This window comes from Ostrinia nubilalis, chromosome 21, assembly GCF_963855985.1.
Source record: "Ostrinia nubilalis chromosome 21, ilOstNubi1.1, whole genome shotgun sequence".
Taxonomy (NCBI): Eukaryota; Metazoa; Arthropoda; class Insecta; order Lepidoptera; family Crambidae; genus Ostrinia; species Ostrinia nubilalis.
The window spans coordinates 4,694,466-4,713,711 of record NC_087108.1 but is presented as its reverse complement, the minus strand read 5'-3'; the positions used below and the strand labels follow the sequence as shown (position 1 = coordinate 4,713,711).

Here is a 19,246-nt window from a genome sequence, read left to right as displayed (position 1 = left end):
GCGTTACTTACATATTAACTAAGTATTGTAAACTTTTTTTTACAAACTGAATTTTAATAAACAAGTTTGTTTCGAAATTCAGTACTCACTACCAGCAAATCGGTTGACTTTACGTTTACTTTTTGAACATCCTTTAACATAATGTATTTTTTTAAATACTGGTATGTGGTACCTCAGTGTACAGTCTATCGACCCTTTTGCGTTGGACCACTATTTACGCCACACCCTGTATATTTAAATTATATTGTAACTGTATGTTTCCCAAATATAAATCAATAAACATGGTCATTTGAGTGAACACTGCACTAAAAGTCGCCCGGCAAGCGAAAGGTCGTGGGTTAATTCCAGCCAAGCAGTTCGATTTTTTCAAGTTATTTATAATTTTCATATTAACATCGTATCGTATTGTAAATAAATAATTAATTTACTTTATTATAGTACTGTCACTGAACTCGTTGATAAAAACCAAGGGCATAATTTTTTGTTTAAATAATTTGTAGAGATCTTGTAGGTTTGCCTCTACAATACAGTACAGTCGAAAACACATCATATCAAAATATTTGTTGGAAAATCGCATCTATCAAAATGAAATAAGGTATAACAGTGTTTAATTTTATCTGCGGCCGCCTGCACATAATTATTACCAAAGTAACAAGTGAGTTATACTCAGTAGGTTTTGTGTGTGTTGTTAAATTAAAACATTAACGTATTATCCCTTTAATTTGAAACCTGAATTCAAGTTGATTAATTATATGAAAATAAACTAAATAGCGTGTAAAATGTTCCACATAATTTTATTTATAGCAGAATAAGTTATGTGGTCGTAATATAATTAACAGCAGTGATCGTGTTCGTGACTGTTAGATAAAAATGATTGTCGTGGAAAACGTACTTTGTAGGTACAGTCGACATCAAAATATGTTTACAGTAAAAGCTCCTAACTATAGTCGAGACTGTGCGACGGGCGGCAGCAGTGAGTGTGCGAGCGCGACAGCAATATAATTACGCGCGAGCGGTAAGGATGGGTAGCTTGGGGTCATTGGACAAAATTCTACGTGCTCGGCGACCAGACTTGACTCAAAACGGATATATTTAATTTCGTCCGTTTTAGCCAAATGACGTCCACTGGTTGACACAAAGCATCACCTAAGGATTTCTAAAACAACCGGTCCTGAGGGCTGAGTGTGAGTTTACATCAAACGTTGTCACTAGTGAGCGCGTTACAAAAAAAAAAAATGAAAGTTTTAGTTCTTGAAAGTTTCCGCTGCCATAAAATATAATGTCACTTTTTTACGCTTACGTTTGACGTAAACTAACACTATTGTATTTACTCTAAGCCCTCTGAACTCTTGAGCTGCCTACATCCAGGTGCTTCCCGCGTCTTTCACTAGAACGCCGTGTCAACTAGTGGGAGTTATTGTTATTTTTTATAATAAAGTGCTTGTCGCGGGAGGTGCGATTTATTTGACGCCGAGTGTAAATTACAGAGACGCTACTGAAGAACCTTTTATTTGTTGCAATGTTGTTTATATAAACAACATTTCGCTACTTATGTGTTTGTTACTCAATGATCGCGAGTGATCGACAGTAGGGACCGGGGCTTGCCAATTACCTCACGTTGCGTAGATCAAAGTCTATCTAATGTTTATCTAGGCCTTTGTACTAGTTATCTTAGGGCCGATTTTTCAACCGTCAGTTAACTTTTATCTGAAGAATAAACTTGTCATTTTGAATATTTCCCATACTGAAACTGTCAATGTGCCAAACTTATTCCTCAGTTAAAAGTTATCCAACGATTGAAAAATCAGCCCTTGAGAATTTATCACGCGTTATAAAATAGTAAATATCATAGTGTTGGCGACTTTGTGATAGTTGTTGAAGGTGTATTAATATTCGGTTATCACTTGTTTATTTCACATCAATAAGGCAAGTCGTTTAGTAACTATTTTAGAAGATTAACTATACTTACGAGCAAAAGTATGGAAAGTACCTTTAAAATGATACCATTTTTATTTGTCTTCTATTAGTCATTAAGTTTTTGTGATCGCTCGAAACAAATAGGGTGATTTCATATTTTTGGTCGCGAGTATAGATTAATGTTATTTCATAACTATTATGAACTAGCTGACCCGGCGAACTTCGTACCGCCTTAGCGTAGAGATTTTCTTTATATTTTTTTCCGTAAAAACCTTGTACAGAGTATTAGAAAACTACAAAAAAAAAATCAGCCAAATCGGTCAAGCCGTTTTCATGTTATGTCGTGACAACGGAAAACGGGTTTCATTTTTATATATATAGATAATTTATTCACTTCAATAATAAGATTTTTATCTTCTAAATCTAAAGATCCAGTAACTTTAGATCAATTGTTAACTTTTGAACTAGTCTTATTTTTACAGATTCGATAGTTTTAAGTTGCGGGAGTATTATAAAATTAAAACATGAAAATCGAAGACAAGTTTTACCATCTTGGACATGTAATACTGGAATGCTTTCGAACTCGTCCGGATAGTATTTGTCAGGTACGTACTTTTCTTTTTATATTAAAACCGGTTCAGTTCTTATCTGATGGATGACCAGTAACGGTTTCGTTTAGTCGGTGCCAATAAACTGGTAAATGTCGGCCGTTTGGTGTAGTGGTTCAGAACGGACTACTATGCCGAGAGGTCCCGGGTTCGATTCTCGGCCGGGCAGAAATTGAAATGATGAATTTTAATTTCTGTGAAAGGTCTGGGTTACTATGTATAATATGTATGTATTTAAAAAAAGTTTATAATTATTATATCCGTTAAGATAGCACCTATAACACAAGCATATTAATTGCTTACTTTGAGGCTAGACGGCGCTGTGTGAAATTGTCCAAAGATATTTATTTATTTTTATATTATAGACTAGCGGCCGCCCGCGACTTCGTACGCGTGGACCCCGTTTTACCCCCATAGGAGTTGAATTTTGCAAATCTCGCCGTAAAAACCATCCTTGGACTTCAACGAACAATAAAAACATTTTTGAAAAATTGGTCTAGGCATTGTTGAGTTATGCGCTTACCAACACATTTTGCGATTCATTTTTAAATTATAGATTATTTATTAATCTATATCTTTCATGCAGATCGATGCCGCCACAGGGGAGTCAGAAACAAACGCCTCAGTGCTGTCCCGGTCGATTCAGCTGGCCAACAGCTTGAGAGCCCTAGGTTTGGTCCCAGGAGATGTCATGGCTTTAGGCGGAAAGAAGCACTTGGATCTCCACATACCGTACTACGCTGCTTTGTTCAATGGACTGCCCTTGGTTGGTGTGGACTGCTTATTTAATAATGGTAACTCGAATATAATCTATTATAATGGCAAGTTATTTAGGCTGAGTTGCACCATCTTTAACAAACGTCAAAAATCTGCCAAACTATACAAAAACACCGGTCATTGTTATAGTTTAACTATAAATATAGTTTAATTATAATAAATAACAAAAACACCGGTCATTGTTATAGTTTAACTATAACAATGACCGGTGTTTTTGTATAGTTTGGCAGATTTTTGACGTTTGTTAAAGATGGTGCAACTCAGCCTTAGACCAGAGTAAATACAAATGAGTAGGTCATCTTCATAGAAACGCACCGAGCGCGGTTTGTATAAAATTCGGGGCAACTCACCGCTAATCAACGCTAAATTTTGTCAGTGTGTGCGTGCGCGCCGCATACGTATTGGCGCGGTCACATACAAACCGCGCTCGGGCGTTTCCATGAAGATGACCTACTCATTTGTATTTACTCTGCTTAGACTCTACTACTGGTGCACGACCCTCTAATTCACCAAAAGAATATTTGGCTTTCGCCCCTATGACCAGGCGGGTTGTGGAGTCTGCGCCAGCAGAAGGGTTGTATTTTTTCCCTGAGTTGCTTTTACGGATTTACGGATCTACTCGAAGGTTCTGCGTTCGATTCCCAGATGGCGATCGACAATATGGCGGACGATCATTTTGTGTATTTGTTCCCAATTTGATTGGGGCATTGGAAACTTGAATCAAGATTGTCAAAAGAAAATGTGATTTCCATGCGGTATCCCTTCCAGAAGAAAATTTCCGGCGACTGATACAAGTGGCTAAAATAAAAAAATAAAAAAGTTTCTTCAGTACATAGGCAGGGCACTTAAACACGTCTCAAATATAGCTTGCCCTACCACCACTTCGGGACAACATAATATGGGCTGGTGCTAAGAAGAAACTCGGTCACAATTAGGTAACCTGAGTTGATCTGCCCCCCTAGACAAAACGCACTTTTTGATCGAATCGAAAATCGAATCCGTCAAAACTCCATACAAAAAAGGGGCTTTTCGACCACTTTTCGACTGGTTTGCGCTTATAATTTGCACTTTGTCTACACCCTTTTTGATCGAATCGAAAATCGAATCCGTCAAAACTCCATACAAAAAGGGGCTTTTCGACCACTTTTCGACTGGTTTGCGATTATAATTTGCACTTTGTCTAGACCCACTGTTTTAATTCTTTTTCTTCTATTCCAGCCGAAATCGAATCTTTGTTCGCATTGACGTCACCCAAAATAGCATTCTGTGATCCTGAAGACTACGTTAACTATGTGAGGGCTGCTCAGAACCTTGGATTGGACACGAAGATAGTCACTTTCGGTGACGGCCCTCGTAGCATGAAGACGCTGGTGGAAGAATACCCATCAGAAACTAATGAAGAGAACTTCCAGTAAGTCAAACAAACGATGAAAAATATTTTTTTGCATTAAAAGCTGATTTACACGAAGTAAGTTGTGTAGGTTACTAAATTTTAACTTAATTTTAAGTGACTTAATTGCATGTAAACACAGAAGTTAGTAGTAGCAAGTTGCAAGTTAAAAAGTTTTTTAGCTAAATTTTAACTTGAAAGTTCTGTTTACATGCAATTTATTCACTTAAAATTTAGTTTAGTTACCTACTTAAAATTATCACGTGTAACGCCTTGAGTTGCATATCAAACTGAATTGCATTTTCATTGTTAAAGATAATGCATTTATCGTCATAAGTATTATTCCATCTTTAAACCAGGCTATACAGTGTGAGTCACGTTAAAGTGTACATATGAAAGTAGATGAAACTAGACCTATTTTTATCGACAAAAAAGAGGTCCAAATTTTTTTGAGATTTTTTTTTAATTTTTTATAGATTTTTTTTCTTCCAATTACTTATTGTAAAGAAAACGTAATAACTTTTAAACTAAGCGGTATATCCTCATAAAATAAAAACAGTTATAAAGCTAAATAACAGGCGATACTAAAAAAATACATAAAATACTCAAAAAATGCCAACAAATAATAAAAAATGATACTTTTTGAAAAAAATCTGCTTTTAAATTCGTGTTTTTTTGGTTATTTGATAAATTTCTCCAAAAAATGCCCCTATAACAGGTGGTTTTTATTATTTTGTAGTATTCTCTATCGTATTATCTTTGTAAAACCAAAAATCACATGTCTCTATCCCTGTCACAACATTTGCTATGATCGTTTGAACAAAGGCCTGCCACAACATTATTCTCCGCTACAGGTAGAGACAATTTTAATTTTAACTAAAATGCTTATTTTACCTCGAAATCTTTTGTTTTTATTTGAAATCTAACTTGTCTTTATCAAAATTACAAATCTAGAGCCATTTTCAGTTTCGTTGTTAACGAAGCTTTGAATGGCGCGCCCGGAGAGGCTTAGTTCAAACGATCATTGCAAACGTTGTGATAGGGATAGAGACTTGTAGTTTTTGGTTTTACGAAGGTAATACGATAGAAAATAATACAAAGTAATAAAAACCACCGGTTATAGGGGCATTTTTTGGAGAAATTTTACAAATAACCAAAAAAACACGAATTTAAAAGCAATTTTTTTTTCAAAAAGTATAATTTTTTATTATTTGTTGGCCTTTTTTGTGTATTTTATGTATTTTTTTAGTATTGCCTGTTATTTAGCATTATTACTGTTTTTATTTTATCAGGATATACCGCTTAGTTTAAAAGTTATTACGTTTTCTTTACAATAAGTAATTGGAAGAAAAAAAAATCTATAAAAAAAAAAAAAATTCAAAAAAAAATTTGACCTCTTTTTTGTCGATAAAAATAGGTCTAGTTTCATCTATTTTCATATGTACACTTTAACGTGACTCACACTGTATAAGTGATAATAATTTAAGCAACGTAGATGGTGACTTGCACGTGAAAGTTTCTGCTTTGCGACAAGGCATAGACAAAAGACCATCGATATAGTGGATATAGTAGGCATATATAACACGAAATTAAACTGCAAACAGTAACTTTGGCTAACTCAAAGGTGAGACTGACATAGTGATCTACCAACGCACAGCCCAAACCACTGGACGGATCGGGCTGTTTGGCATGCAAGTAGATGTTACGACGTGGCGTCCGCTAAGAAAGGATTAACCACCCCTAAGGGGCTATAACGGGATCCACGCCTACGAAGTCGCGGGCGGCCGCTAGTCCTTTATATTTTTTTTTTAGTTTTCTGTCTTCTATTTCAGGCTTCCTGAGTTTGATTTGAATAAAGTCTACATCTGGCTCATATGCACCAGCGGCTCTACGGGGACTGTAAAAGTCGCTGCTTTCAAACACGCCACTTGGCTGAGGAAGGCTCTTCATTATGTGCAATTAATCAAACCCCAGGAGTGAGTATGAGGAAGTAGGATTATAAATGTATTTGAACCTTTTTTTTATGTATGACAAGGCAGGCATTTGACCGCAATCGTACCTGCTAAAGCCTGGTCCGTGAGCACGTAGAATTTTGTCCAATGATCCCAAGCTATCCATCCTTATCGCTCGCGCGTAATTATGTTGCTGTCGCGCTCGCACACTCACTGCAGGCGCCCGTCGCACAGTCGCGACAGCAATATAATTACGCGCGAGCGATAAGGATGGGTAGCTCGGGGTCATTGGACAAAATTCTACGTGCTCACGGACCAGGCTTTAGTGTGTTTTTTGCTGTAGTGTGATGTGAAAAACTTTCGACTTCGAATCGCTTGCGTATTCGAATCGCCATCAAAAGATTTAGTATGAAAACATAAACAACGCCCTCGTGACCGTGACGTAAAGTGAACTTAGTATGAGAAATGGTAGCACGAAACTAATTTTGACAATCGAGAGCGTCACGTTATCGTTGAATTCGAAGGCAAGTATCGAATTTTGTCGAAGACGCAAACGATTCGAAGTCGAAAAATGTACGTGCTAGAGGTACTGTATGTGTTCGCCTCAACTTTCGCTGCGCGACCTATATCTACTGGTATTTTTCTAAGCAAAATGGTGTAGTAACTAATACGATTTACTTTAAGGGATGTAACCCAAACAGCTATAAATGTGGCCCCCATTCAGTGGGTGTCAGGTATCTTTAACCCCGTGGGCATGCCAATCTTACATCAGACCATGGTGCAGACCTCCGTCAACTTGACTGTGGAACACATGATCGATATCATCAACAAATACAGGGTGAGTATTTTCCATTATATTTATTTGATGCAAAACCTTAGAATTTCACTTTACGTCCGATCCGTGAAAATACGACCCGGAGTAGTCGTAGAACTATTTATATTGTATTTCAGCCATAGGACGTCCACTGCAGAACATAGGCCTCCCCCAACCCAATGATTCCACAATGGCCGGTTGGTGACGATTTTGTAACATTGCACGACAACTTTACTAGAACAGTGTTTTTCAACCTTTTTCATGACATGATAGTATCATTTAATAAATATTTTGCGACCCCCCCGACCGTTCGCATTTTTTTTTCATGCATTGTATATGATACAAAGATGTTGTAGGGACCGAATACTTCAATCCATACAACATTTAGCATGTGCATAATTAGATTTCGGATAAATCTATTTTTAAAACTTTACTGTTTTTTTACTACGGTAGTTTTTACGACCTCTCGCAGCCTCCCTTGGGTCGCGACCCACAGGTTGAAAAACACTGTGCTCAGTGATCTATGATAGGTACACCACAAGCAAAGTCGTGATCACACCGTGGTAGATTAAAATGTATCTTTATGACGAGCTAGTGGGAAACTGCGTCATTTGTGTATGAGACGTGACTCCATTAAAATTCAAGTAGGATTTTAAAAAACACACTCAGCCAACGTGTGTGACCAGAAATTTTGTTTTATACAAATATAATGCACTAGACGTGCTCGCGACTTTGTACGCGTGAAAATAGTTTGAATAATATTTCCTGTTTTTGCAGCATTTTTATTTACTGCTCCGCCCCTATTGGCTGTAGAGTGATAATAATTAGCCTAAAGCCTTCCTCGATAAATTGTTTATCCAATATCTAAGAACCTGCATACGGGCAGCGCAGGACCGGTTCCTATGGAAAGCCTTGGGGGAGGCCTTTGCTGAGCAGTGGACGTCATTTGGCTGAAACGAACGCATAACCTTTATTATAGAATAATCTTTATTACTTTACAGCCCATCCGAGATATGTCAGGGCCAGCTATAATACATCATGTCTTGAACCACGAGAAGCCGTGCGACTTGTCTTGTTTCGAATCCATCATATTGGGAGGGGCGAAGGCGCCAAAAAACCTAGTGGTAGAACTCAGAGTAAGTCCTTAGAAAAATCTTTTAAGTTTGATACCTCCATAGAAACACTAAAGGGTGGTAACCGACACAATTTCTGTCATAACCAGTGATCGGATAATCCGATGCATATTTACCTAAAGTTCATTTTCGCTAGGAAATTATGGAAGCGACTTCATAAAACATATTTTAAATAATTATAAATCCCGGGATTCCAGAAAATTGTAGAATATGAAACTAGTCAGTAACATGGTGGGGAAACGGCTTTAGCATGACATGACCACTAGTAAATACCACTTACAAAAAAATCAGGTTGAAAAAAGTGCATTCCACGATAGCCAACACCTCAACTCTAGGCATCCGATTATCTAATCATTGGTCATATAACATTTACATAGGTTTAACACATAGCCTATATTCATATAGGTACATAGATAGATTTAATACAAATAAGCTAGAAGAAAGATGCATTTTTACTAATAAGGTACTTGATACAAATAAGGCCTACCTAACTTTAAATGCTTATAATTCAATAAATATCAACGCCAATTAACAAAAACAACGTTAATTATCTTCTTCCATCCTTTAATTTTAGCAATATTACAAAAAATAACATAATTTTTAACTAAATCTATTCAAAATAAGCAAATTACGAAACCACTGATTTTGGCTTTATTAAATCACCTACACGGAATAAGGCCTACATGATTCAAATGCCTCTAGACCTTAAAATTCAGGTTGTATTAAACAAAATGCGGTCTTACAACATTAAACACGTCGATTTGTTTGCGTTATCAACATTTTACATACCAAGTAAACAGAAATATACTGTACATCTCTAGATAAACTTAAATTCCACTTATTAAGAATTATACATAAATTATAGATAAAATTAAATATTCATAGTAACAAAGTAACGATTCCTTACATATATTATCAAAAAAAATATCAAAAACAAACAAAATTGTTTTTTTGTATAGGGCTTATTAAAACACCGTGTTCGAATAAGGCCTACACATAAAACCTTTTAAATAAATCAGTTTAGGAACATCATTTAGTCTTGAATTTTTGTAAACAAAATGAGATATCAATTTTTGTTAGAACCAGGGCATAAAAAGGCTTCTGAATCATCTTGGCGAACTCCTACACAATACTTGTGATACCACCTAAAGCAGTCATTTATGGTCGCGTATCAGCTACTTTGTCTTCGAAACAGGCATGATAATACCAGCTTTTATTCTTCTTTCCTTAAGAATTATACATACGGCTTCTTTTTTCTAATTTTTTATTGTTTTTGTATTTTGTTTCTTTTTTTACAGGTTTTGTAATTTTTTTTGACACTGTTTTCTTTTTCTTTTCTGTGCTGTTAGTAACATTCTTATTAAATAAATATTTAGTTACTCTTTGACTCATTTAGTTTAATGAATTTGTCCGTAATCAGGTGTTAACATAAGTATCTAATATGGCCTACCATGCTGAAATAAGGCCTAGGCCTTATTAGATATCTCGCTCTTGTTGTCTTTAAAAATTTACAAAATATGCATCTATAGCCAGTAGTACAAATTAAGGTAATTATTAGCTAGTAAGATATATTTAGAAACGATTACTAAGAAAAGAATTAATCTAAAACAGCGTCATTTCACCGAAAACTTAAGATGAAATCGCCGGATTTTTATAAGGGAGCACGAAATCACCCACCACCTTAGAAGAACGCGTGCCAATTGGTGCTGGGATCGTTGATCGGGATGCTCTAGCACTCTACTGGGTTATAGGGCATATGAGTACGTGTCTTTGAAGTATTGTCCCGGTTGGATTTATTTATCTGCGTTTTCTGATGTATAGGCCTTATTAGAACGTAGGCCTTATTTGTATCAAGTACCTTACTCATATTGTATCTTAGTGTTATCTTATTTCCAGTCCAGACTTCGGAAAGGGGCCATAGCAGTGGAAATGCACGGCCAGACGGAAACTATGGGCCCAGTTCTGTTCCCCAGGCCCGATACACCCGTCGACAGCTGTGGCTCTCCGATGTCCATTTACCAAGTACAGGTATGTACAGTTCACTGTTCACGAGGCGAAAGCTGAGCTTTGCTAAGCAGCGTTAGACGTCCATCCACAAGGTGGACCGACGACATCATAAAAGTAGCAGGAAGGCGCTGGACGCAGGCCGCTACCAACCGGGCAGCATGGAAAGCATTGGGAGAGGCCTATGTTCAGCAGTGGACGTCCTATGGCTGAGATGATGATGATGAAGCTGAGCTTTGCATTTGTGTGTTTTTTTTGTTGATTTAACCCTTCATAAGGCAAATCATGTTCAAAATGTTGTCTTTGTGACAGATTGTAGATCCTGACTCTGAGACAATTATCACAGAATCAAACGTTCCGGGGGAGCTTTGGGTCAAAGGAGATATATTTGCGGTAAGTTTGTTTCACTTCAAACCCACGATACCCCAAACGATGCCCCTGGTGGTATCGTGGGTCTGAAGTGAGTTGGTTTGTGAAGGTAAGAAGTTGGTATTTAGTACCTACAACCCGAAATAATCGAATTGCCTAAGGCAGGATTCACATGCTACAGGCGCGCAGCGCAGCTTCCGTTTGGCCAAAAGCGGTGGAATGCGCGCGCTCGGAGCCGACCGGCTTCCGACGCATGCTCGCGTATCCGTCCGGATTGAAATGTCAGTTAATCAGTTGTAAGCAATTGAGAATGTTACTAGGTATGCAAAATCACTTGAAACTAGGGGTTGCAAGTCCCGGTACTAAGGAGTGTTACTGAATTCCCGGTACCAGGTCTAAGCCAGTACCGGGAAAACCGGGAAATTCGGGAATTTCGGTACCCACGTGAATGGTTATTATTTATTAAAACAAATTACCTAATTTGTACGTAATTTTAATAAAAATGTAAATAGGTTAACAAAAATATTAAACTTTTTCTGTTCAGTTCAATTGGTTTGTTACCTTAATAATAAATCAGTCCAAACAGTTACACAACACGACAAAACTAGTTATAAATGCCTATTAAAAATCATAACCGCCATATTCATAAAAAGCAACAATCGTTTAATCAACCTATTTTAGTTAAAATATGTTTTCTCACTTTCTATCAATGTCAAATACTGGCAGCGACAAGATTTAGAGTAGGCGCACACCGTTGATTTTTAGTTGGCCGATAGTTGTGCCCGATTTTAATTTGTATGAAGAATCGGCCAAATCGATTCGGCGTAGTGTGCGCACTCCCATACATGCCCATACTGATCAACTGCCCGACTAAACTATCGGCCGACGAAAAATCAACGGTGTGCGCCTACTCTTAGGGACAAAACATAAATTAACTAAATTAGGTTTATAAAAAAACACGCTGTTGAAAGAAATAATAAGTAGTATCTACTAAGTACAATCAGATAAAACAATCAGTCTTAAAAGGATAGTAATGAATTAGGAAAATTATTAATATTTTTTCATTTGTTGATAGTGTGTACGTAAAAAGATGATGGCATCTAGTCAAAAAATTGTTATTAAAAATAAATTATTGAAGTCCCGAAAGTACCGAAAGTCCCGGGAATTGCTTGGTCAGTACCGGAACTAGATAAAGGATTAGATTATCGGGAATTCCCGGGAAAAATGAGTACCGGGATTTCCCGGGAGCAAACCCTACTTGAAACCTATGTTACAGTTAAGCTTTTACATTTACAAATACATTAGTTTTTATTTCATTCAAAAATACCCAGTAGTTATGATTTTATAGGCATTCAAAGTTCGCTTAAATATTGAGTCCCGCCGACGGTCACGTGACCCCGTGTGACGTACATTCACAGCGTCCGCTCACTAGAAAACGGATATAAACATACTTAAATATTTTTTTTTTGTAAATACAAACTTATTATACATATTAAAACCCAGACCCATCACAGAAATTAAAATTGAACCAAACCCAAACTTGACGCGATTGTGTCGTTTTATTGCGAATTACCTTCCAGCTCCATCATTAGACCCCGATTACTATATAGAATTAAAATACTCATCAATACGAAACGAACGAGCCCAAACTCGATGCATTTAAGTCGTTTTATTATAGAGTTCCTATGGCCACCTTCCAGCTCCATCATCAGATCAGCTCCATGTCATCATAATATTGCATGGTCATCCAAATCACATGTGTTTGCGAAATTTCAGCTTAATCGGTTGCCTGGAAGTGGGTCTTAATTCAGTTTGCAAGATTCCACCCATACAAATATGAGCCAGTCGTTGTAATATGACGTCACGCGCATAAAATGGCGGGCCGGCCGCCGCCCGCACTTTTAAAATTCAATATCTTGGAAACTAATTGACGTATCGAAATAATTCTTTCACGTGTATTTTTTATTTTTAACAGATAATACAGAAAGCTAAAAAACAAAATCAGTGAACATTCTTCATTACGACTCTAAGAACTGTTAATAAAATACTATTTTCTTCACGGCCGTGTAAGTGCGCTTCGTCGTGATACGACGCGCGCCGGTCAATGGGTATCGTCCCTAAGATGGGAATCGAACCTTTTGCTTGCAAAGTGACGTCGAGAAATTTTCACAAAATTTGGGAATTTTGTTGTTACTACAGGAATACTATAACAGTCCAGAAGAAACGGCCATGGCGTTTTCAAAGGACGGATGGTTCAAAACCGGTGATATCTTCTATAGAGACGAACGGGACAACTACTACTTCTGTTCGAGGATCAAGATGCTCATCAAGTACCAGTGTTACCATGTATGTACAATAGTCACCGTCAAATAGTTCGTGACACTCAAACTAGCCAATAAGTTCGCAATACGTCTTTGTTACAATTGAAATAAGTTTGTGTTGTCAACTTTTTGGCCACTTTGGATGTCCCGAACTATTTTCTTCTGTACAATAACACATCAAGCTGAAGATTGACGTCTAGAGTCGTATTCGGTGCTATTTTGCTACATACATGTACGAGTATATTCTGTCTGATGTACTGTCGTTTGCTTATTCTTTCCGGTCACTGTTGGCGCCATTGTACAGTAAGGTCCTGCCACTTGCTAGTGTTGTAACTGCTAAGTACAATAATGATAGCCAGCCAGCAACTCTCTATAGGTCCTTGCCTGGATTCTTCAGATGGGATTCCAAAAGGAGCTTTGTCTTTTCCAGCTTCCAGATATAGGCAGCTTTATTATTGTAAAATTGGGTATTTGCTATTTAGTAACTTTTTTTAATGATTATTAGCAATTTGTTTTTGCACAAAGAAATTACTAATACTCCCGCTAGCCCTTCGTGGTAAGCTAAAAGTCTTAGCACACGTGACATGCTTTTTTCTCGTGCCGGACGGAACGGGACGATTTCTCGACATCGTTGCATTTAAAAACATAACAATAAAATATACGTGACGAGAAACACGGACTGAACGGGACGCCGTCGCCGTTCACTTTATGAACGGAGCCCTTCCCGTCTGAGGAATTACCCGTTACGTATGCTAAGACCTTAAGGTATGCTTGTGTTACGAGTGGGCTCACCACATAGTTCGAACCCGCGTTCCTCGGATCTCGAGTCCGCCAGTCCTTCACCGTTAGGCTATCGGGGCTTCAAATGATAACTGAGCAATTATTGCAGCAAATGTAATTTCTAATACTATCTGCCTCCAGGTAATGCCAGGAGAGTTAGAGGACGTGATCCGCTCGCACCCAGCGGTATTTGACGTGGCGGTGACGGGAGCACCACACCCAGTGGATGGCGAGCACCCGGTCGCGTTCGTCGTGAGGAGACACGGGTGTACTGTCTCTGCGCAGGAGATCAAGGATCTGGTTGCTGGTAAGTAATTTCACAACAGGATAGCTCCTGTCTCTGCTGATAGAAAGATAATGCTCAGACCGAGGGAAAGTGGGTCTCACCTGAGAGGAAGTGGTGATCAGGCCAGGTAATAAGTACTAAAGCCTGGTCTGCGAGCACGTAGAATTATGTCCAATGACCCCAAGCTACCCTTATCGCTCGCGCGTAATTATATTGCTGTCGCAACTGTGCGACGGGCGCCCGCAGTGAGTGTGCGAGCGCGACAGCAACATAATTACGCGCGAGCGATAAGGATGGGTAGCTTGGGGTTATTGGACAAAATTCTACGTGCTCGCAGACCAGACTATAGGAGAGTTAGAGTAATGCCAGTGGATGGCGAGCACCCGGTCGCGTTCGTCGTGAGGAGACACGGGTGTACTGTCTCTGCGCAGGAGATCAAGGATCTGGTTGCTGGTAAGTGATTTCACAACAGGAATGCTCCTGCATCCATAGGCGTACCCAGCTTGTGGCCTAGGGGCAGTGGCGGATTTACAGTTTTGCCGCCCATAGATTTTTATTGGGCCGTTGGATCTTTATTTAACTTTTATCTTCTGAAATCGAGTAAGCCTCATCTGAAATCTGCCGCCCCTAGGACGCTGCCGCCCCTAAGCCGCGGCCTATACGGCCTATTGACAGATCCAGGACTGCCTAGGGGGCGGCAAGTCAGATTATTTGACTTAGCGTTAGCTCCTTCAGAGCGATTTCCAGCAGCTGCCTTCCCCCTGGGTACGCTCATGCCTGCATCTCAGCTGATGGAAATTATCATTTTGAACAATATTGTTAAGGCCGGGTAGCAGAGAAAATGGCGAAAATGAGGTTTTCATTTTTCATTTTTGAGGTACTAAACAGTAAAATTAAAGGCTAAGATTTTTATTGGGCATAGTTGAGGATATTTTCTAGGGCTATTAACGGATGGAAACACGATTTGATGAAGTTGACTCGATAGAATAAATTCCCAAAGTTACCTCTATTCGTTTTCTATTTATGGCTTTATTTTTAAAATAAGCGATTTGAGATTCTAAATCTTTTACTAAACTAAAGTTCAGAAATAACTTGAGGGCTTTTAACGGATGAAATTTTTATATTGCGTCTTATTTAGTTACAATGTTAAAAAATGTGGAAAAAATCGTCCATGACGGCTTGGACAATCTCAATCAGTCGCGCGGTGGCGCTTACGGAGGACGGACGCGTGTCAGTTTTTTGGCCGTGACAGTTCGCGATTTGTCAATATTTTTGACAATGATGACTTTGATGAGTCACAGTATAATAATATCAGTGTTACTGGAGAAAGCTTAAATTAAGAATTATCAATTTTGTCTACCTATTGAAATTTAAATCGTTCGCATCCTTTTAAACAAAGACTCTACTCATAATATATAGTACACTAGCTTTCCGCCCGCGGCTTCGCCCGCGTGGAATTTTGTCTGTCACAGAAAAACTTTATCGCGCGCGTCCCTGTTTCAAAAACCGGGATAAAAACTATCCTATGTTCTTTCCCGGGACTCAAACTATCTCTATGCCAAATTTCATCAAAATCGGTTGCGAGGTTTAAGCGGGAAAGCGTAACAGACAGACAGACAGACAGACAGACAGAGTTACTTTCGCATTTATAATACTAGCTTTCCGCCCGCGGCTTCGCCCGCGTGGAATTTTGTCTGTCACAGAAAAACTTTATCGCGCGCGTCCCTGTTTCAAAAACCGGGATAAAAACTATCCTATGTTCTTTCCCGGGACTCAAACTATCTCTATGCCAAATTTCATCAAAATCGGTTGCGAGGTTTAAGCGGGAAAGCGTAACAGACAGACAGACAGACAGACAGACAGACAGACAGACAGACAGAGTTACTTTCGCATTTATAATATTAGTTGGGATTAGTTGGGATTCCTCAAATATGAGACAAAACCAATGAGTTAAAATTTCATTTTAATAGTACCTACATACAATCGTCTTACACTCTTTAGAAGAGCACACTGACACAAATAAATAATAAAAAATACTGTCTAAGGTCTGTAGCTAAAGGTCTAAGCTGTAAGATAGAAGAATCTTCTAGCCAAAAAGATGGCAGATGCAGCAGATGTCAACGGATTTAAAACTGGAGTTCATATGACTCCTTGTAGACTTGAGTCTCTAGAGCGTCCCTTCCTCCACCATGCGTAAGAATGTTTCAAAAATACTGTCTAAAGTCTGTAGCTAAAGGTCTACGCTGCAAGATGGAAGAGTTTTCTAACCAAAAAGATGGCAGATGCAGCAGATGTCAACGGATTTAAAACTGGAGTTGATGTGACTCCTTGTAGACTTGAGTGTCTAGAGTGTCCCTTCCTCCACCATGCGTAAGAATTTTCACAAAAATACTGTCTAAGGTCTGTAGCTAAAGGTCTACGCTGCAAGATGGAAGAATCCTCTAAGCAAAAAGATGGCAGATGCAGCAGATGTCAACGGATTTAAAACTGGAGTTAATGTATGGAACGGTCGCTTTTTTGTAACCTTTATAATTTGGTCGGCTTATAGAAGAATTCCTGATATTTTTTTGCAGTTCGATAACTTTCTTATAAGTCGTAATATAAAGCTGAAATTAACAGGATAGCTTATTCAAGGAACATTTTAATTTGTCCATTGTATGCCATGTTCCTTTGTTATAAGGGAATCGCGTATTCGGCCACGAAAGTAAGACTGTTAAAATAAATTAGATTTCTTGAAATCTCTTTTTTGCGCAAAGCCACATCATTTATATTTACTGTGGTTATAAAGGTGTACCAAGGGTACATGCTACACCTTTTTATTCGATTGTAAGAGTACTGGTTTCTCACACACACAAATCCGTTTTATCTGATTTTCGAAATCTTTTAATTACACTGGTGTTTATCATTCAAATCAATGAATAATGTTTGAACTAATTTGGACATAATATCAAGGTCTATCATTGGTATTTTTTTCAAACTTCTGCGTTGAGCCATTTACGAGATCTGGGACATCACAAAACATTACCCCAGCAAAATTCTAAATAACTTGAGAACCGGAACACGAACAAATTTTGCTATTCGTGGACAAATTACTACGCAACAAGAGCTATCTATCCATGTATTTGGTTCCGGGATAGAACGACTTTCAAAAAAAAAATTGCCAGGGTAATGTTTGAAACGTTACCCCAGCAAAATGTGTTTTTTCCTAATAACTTTAAAACTATAATTTGAACGAATTTTGCTTTTAGTGGACAAATTTCTGCTCACGATGGACTAATTATCTGCTATACTCTCGACTCTCTAAAGCACAACATTTATAAAAAATTTGCTGCGGTAATGCACTCCAGGTAACCGTGTGTGATGCTCATTGCTCATAGTGATTTTCGTTACAGAGCCCCGTACATACGTTATACATAAATTATGGAAAGAAAACATCCAGACCAATACAAACAAATATGTATGCAATTTTAGTATGATATTTTTATTTATTAATAAACAAAAAGACTGAACAAAATTGATGCGTGTACTGATTAATGTAATTAACCTCATGCAAAGTTTCGTGAATTGCAACAACGATAATTTATTATCCAAGCTCTAAATAATCGCTACTACGAGTGACGAGTGAGCTCTAAATAATCGCTACTGATCATAAAATGTTTTTCCAATCGCTCAAGCTCCCGAGGATCTACCGATAGGTCGGGTGACGTAATCTTGAAATTCTTTTAGCCGGCGCGGAACTTCCGGAAGGTCGGGTGACGCCACGCCTCTTTGAACCGTGTTTACTTTGGCAGTTATATTCTAAATTTATTCGATTCTAAAATATATTTCCAAAAATTTTGAAAGTTGTTTTCATTTTTATCACTTGGATATGATTTGTATTAGAAAGTGCTGTGAGTGTGACGCTTGAACGGAAGGAAGTTAACCTAACCTAACCAACTGCGTATTTCTATACTGTGTAGCCGCGAGAGCTCTTTGGCGCGCTGTCTTCGGCGAAGTATTGCGCGCGCAGATTTTGACAGCGCGAAATACCTACTTTAGCAGAAATACCAAGCCTTAACGTTTTATAAGATGTGTTAGCTAAAACCGGTGACTGGCTAGCACCAGTGGGCTTACGACAAGCCTACTAGAAATCAAACACGGGACCTCTGGGCCTGGTAAAACACGGGTAAAACACTAGTTTAATATTTAATTTTCATTGCAGGTAAACTTTCTGAAAAGAAGCAGCTTCGCGGAGGCGTAGTGTTCTTGCAAGAGTTACCGATGACATCTAATGGAAAAATATCTCTCAAGAAGTTGAAGAGTATTTTAGAAACCGTTGTTAGAGAATAAATGATGGGATATAAGACTGGTCTATTTTATTTATTAATTTTGCCTTCTTTAACAAGAAGACGGTAGTCCCTTTACAATAAAAATAACCTTTGTTGTACTATGGGCCGCACTTCCAGCTACCCATTTCCGCTCATGCCGTCTCGTTCTATCGCAAAGAATCACCATTTGATGAGAGCGAGAGAAAAGACGGAAATGTGTAGCTGGAACTGTCGACTGTATGTACCTAGTAGAACGGCCCACTGTAGGTATGAAGTAGGTGCCTATTAGATTCTGCTCCACTAAAATGTGAAATTTTATGGGGCTGAGGCTGAGGCACGCACGGTAGCTGAGGATAGGCAAAAACTACTGAACGGATTTTGATGAAACTTCAAGAATTTACTATACTATAATAAAATGAGGGTAAGTTTTATTAAGCTACATTTATTATCTCTAAAGAAATACTTGTAGAAAAGATAATATAATTAAATATTTTAGTAACGAAACGCAGTCATTAATGACATTTTGATAAATTTTGAATAGGGCTGTAAAGATTTTGTGGCAGTAAATCGATAAGTATTAATGTTAAT

At 38.1% G+C, this 19,246-nt stretch overlaps 1 protein-coding gene across 6 annotated transcripts; it reads left to right on the top strand.

Annotated features, from left to right (window-relative positions):
- The first annotated feature begins 1,581 nt into the window (after window positions 1-1,581).
- On the top strand, window positions 1,582-18,694 carry LOC135082160 (luciferin 4-monooxygenase-like). 6 transcript variants are annotated; one of them, XM_063976921.1, is made up of 12 exons: window positions 1,582-1,926; window positions 2,400-2,522; window positions 3,112-3,319; window positions 4,521-4,713; window positions 6,525-6,668; window positions 7,329-7,482; window positions 8,460-8,594; window positions 10,488-10,619; window positions 10,908-10,988; window positions 13,164-13,310; window positions 14,207-14,372; window positions 18,553-18,694. In XM_063976921.1, exons 2-12 carry the CDS (start codon window positions 2,442-2,444, stop codon window positions 18,678-18,680), a joined length of 1,569 nt encoding a protein of 522 aa, XP_063832991.1. In that variant the 5' UTR covers window positions 1,582-1,926; window positions 2,400-2,441; the 3' UTR covers window positions 18,681-18,694. The 6 variants fall into 6 exon arrangements, with proteins under 6 accessions (XP_063832991.1, XP_063832989.1, XP_063832988.1 ...); XM_063976919.1 differs by lacking the exon at window positions 18,553-18,694 and having other exon boundaries at window positions 1,582-1,691; window positions 1,873-1,926; window positions 14,207-14,396; XM_063976918.1 differs by lacking the exon at window positions 18,553-18,694 and having other exon boundaries at window positions 1,582-1,691; window positions 1,853-1,926; window positions 14,207-14,396.
- Window positions 18,695-19,246: the final 552 nt, after the last annotated feature.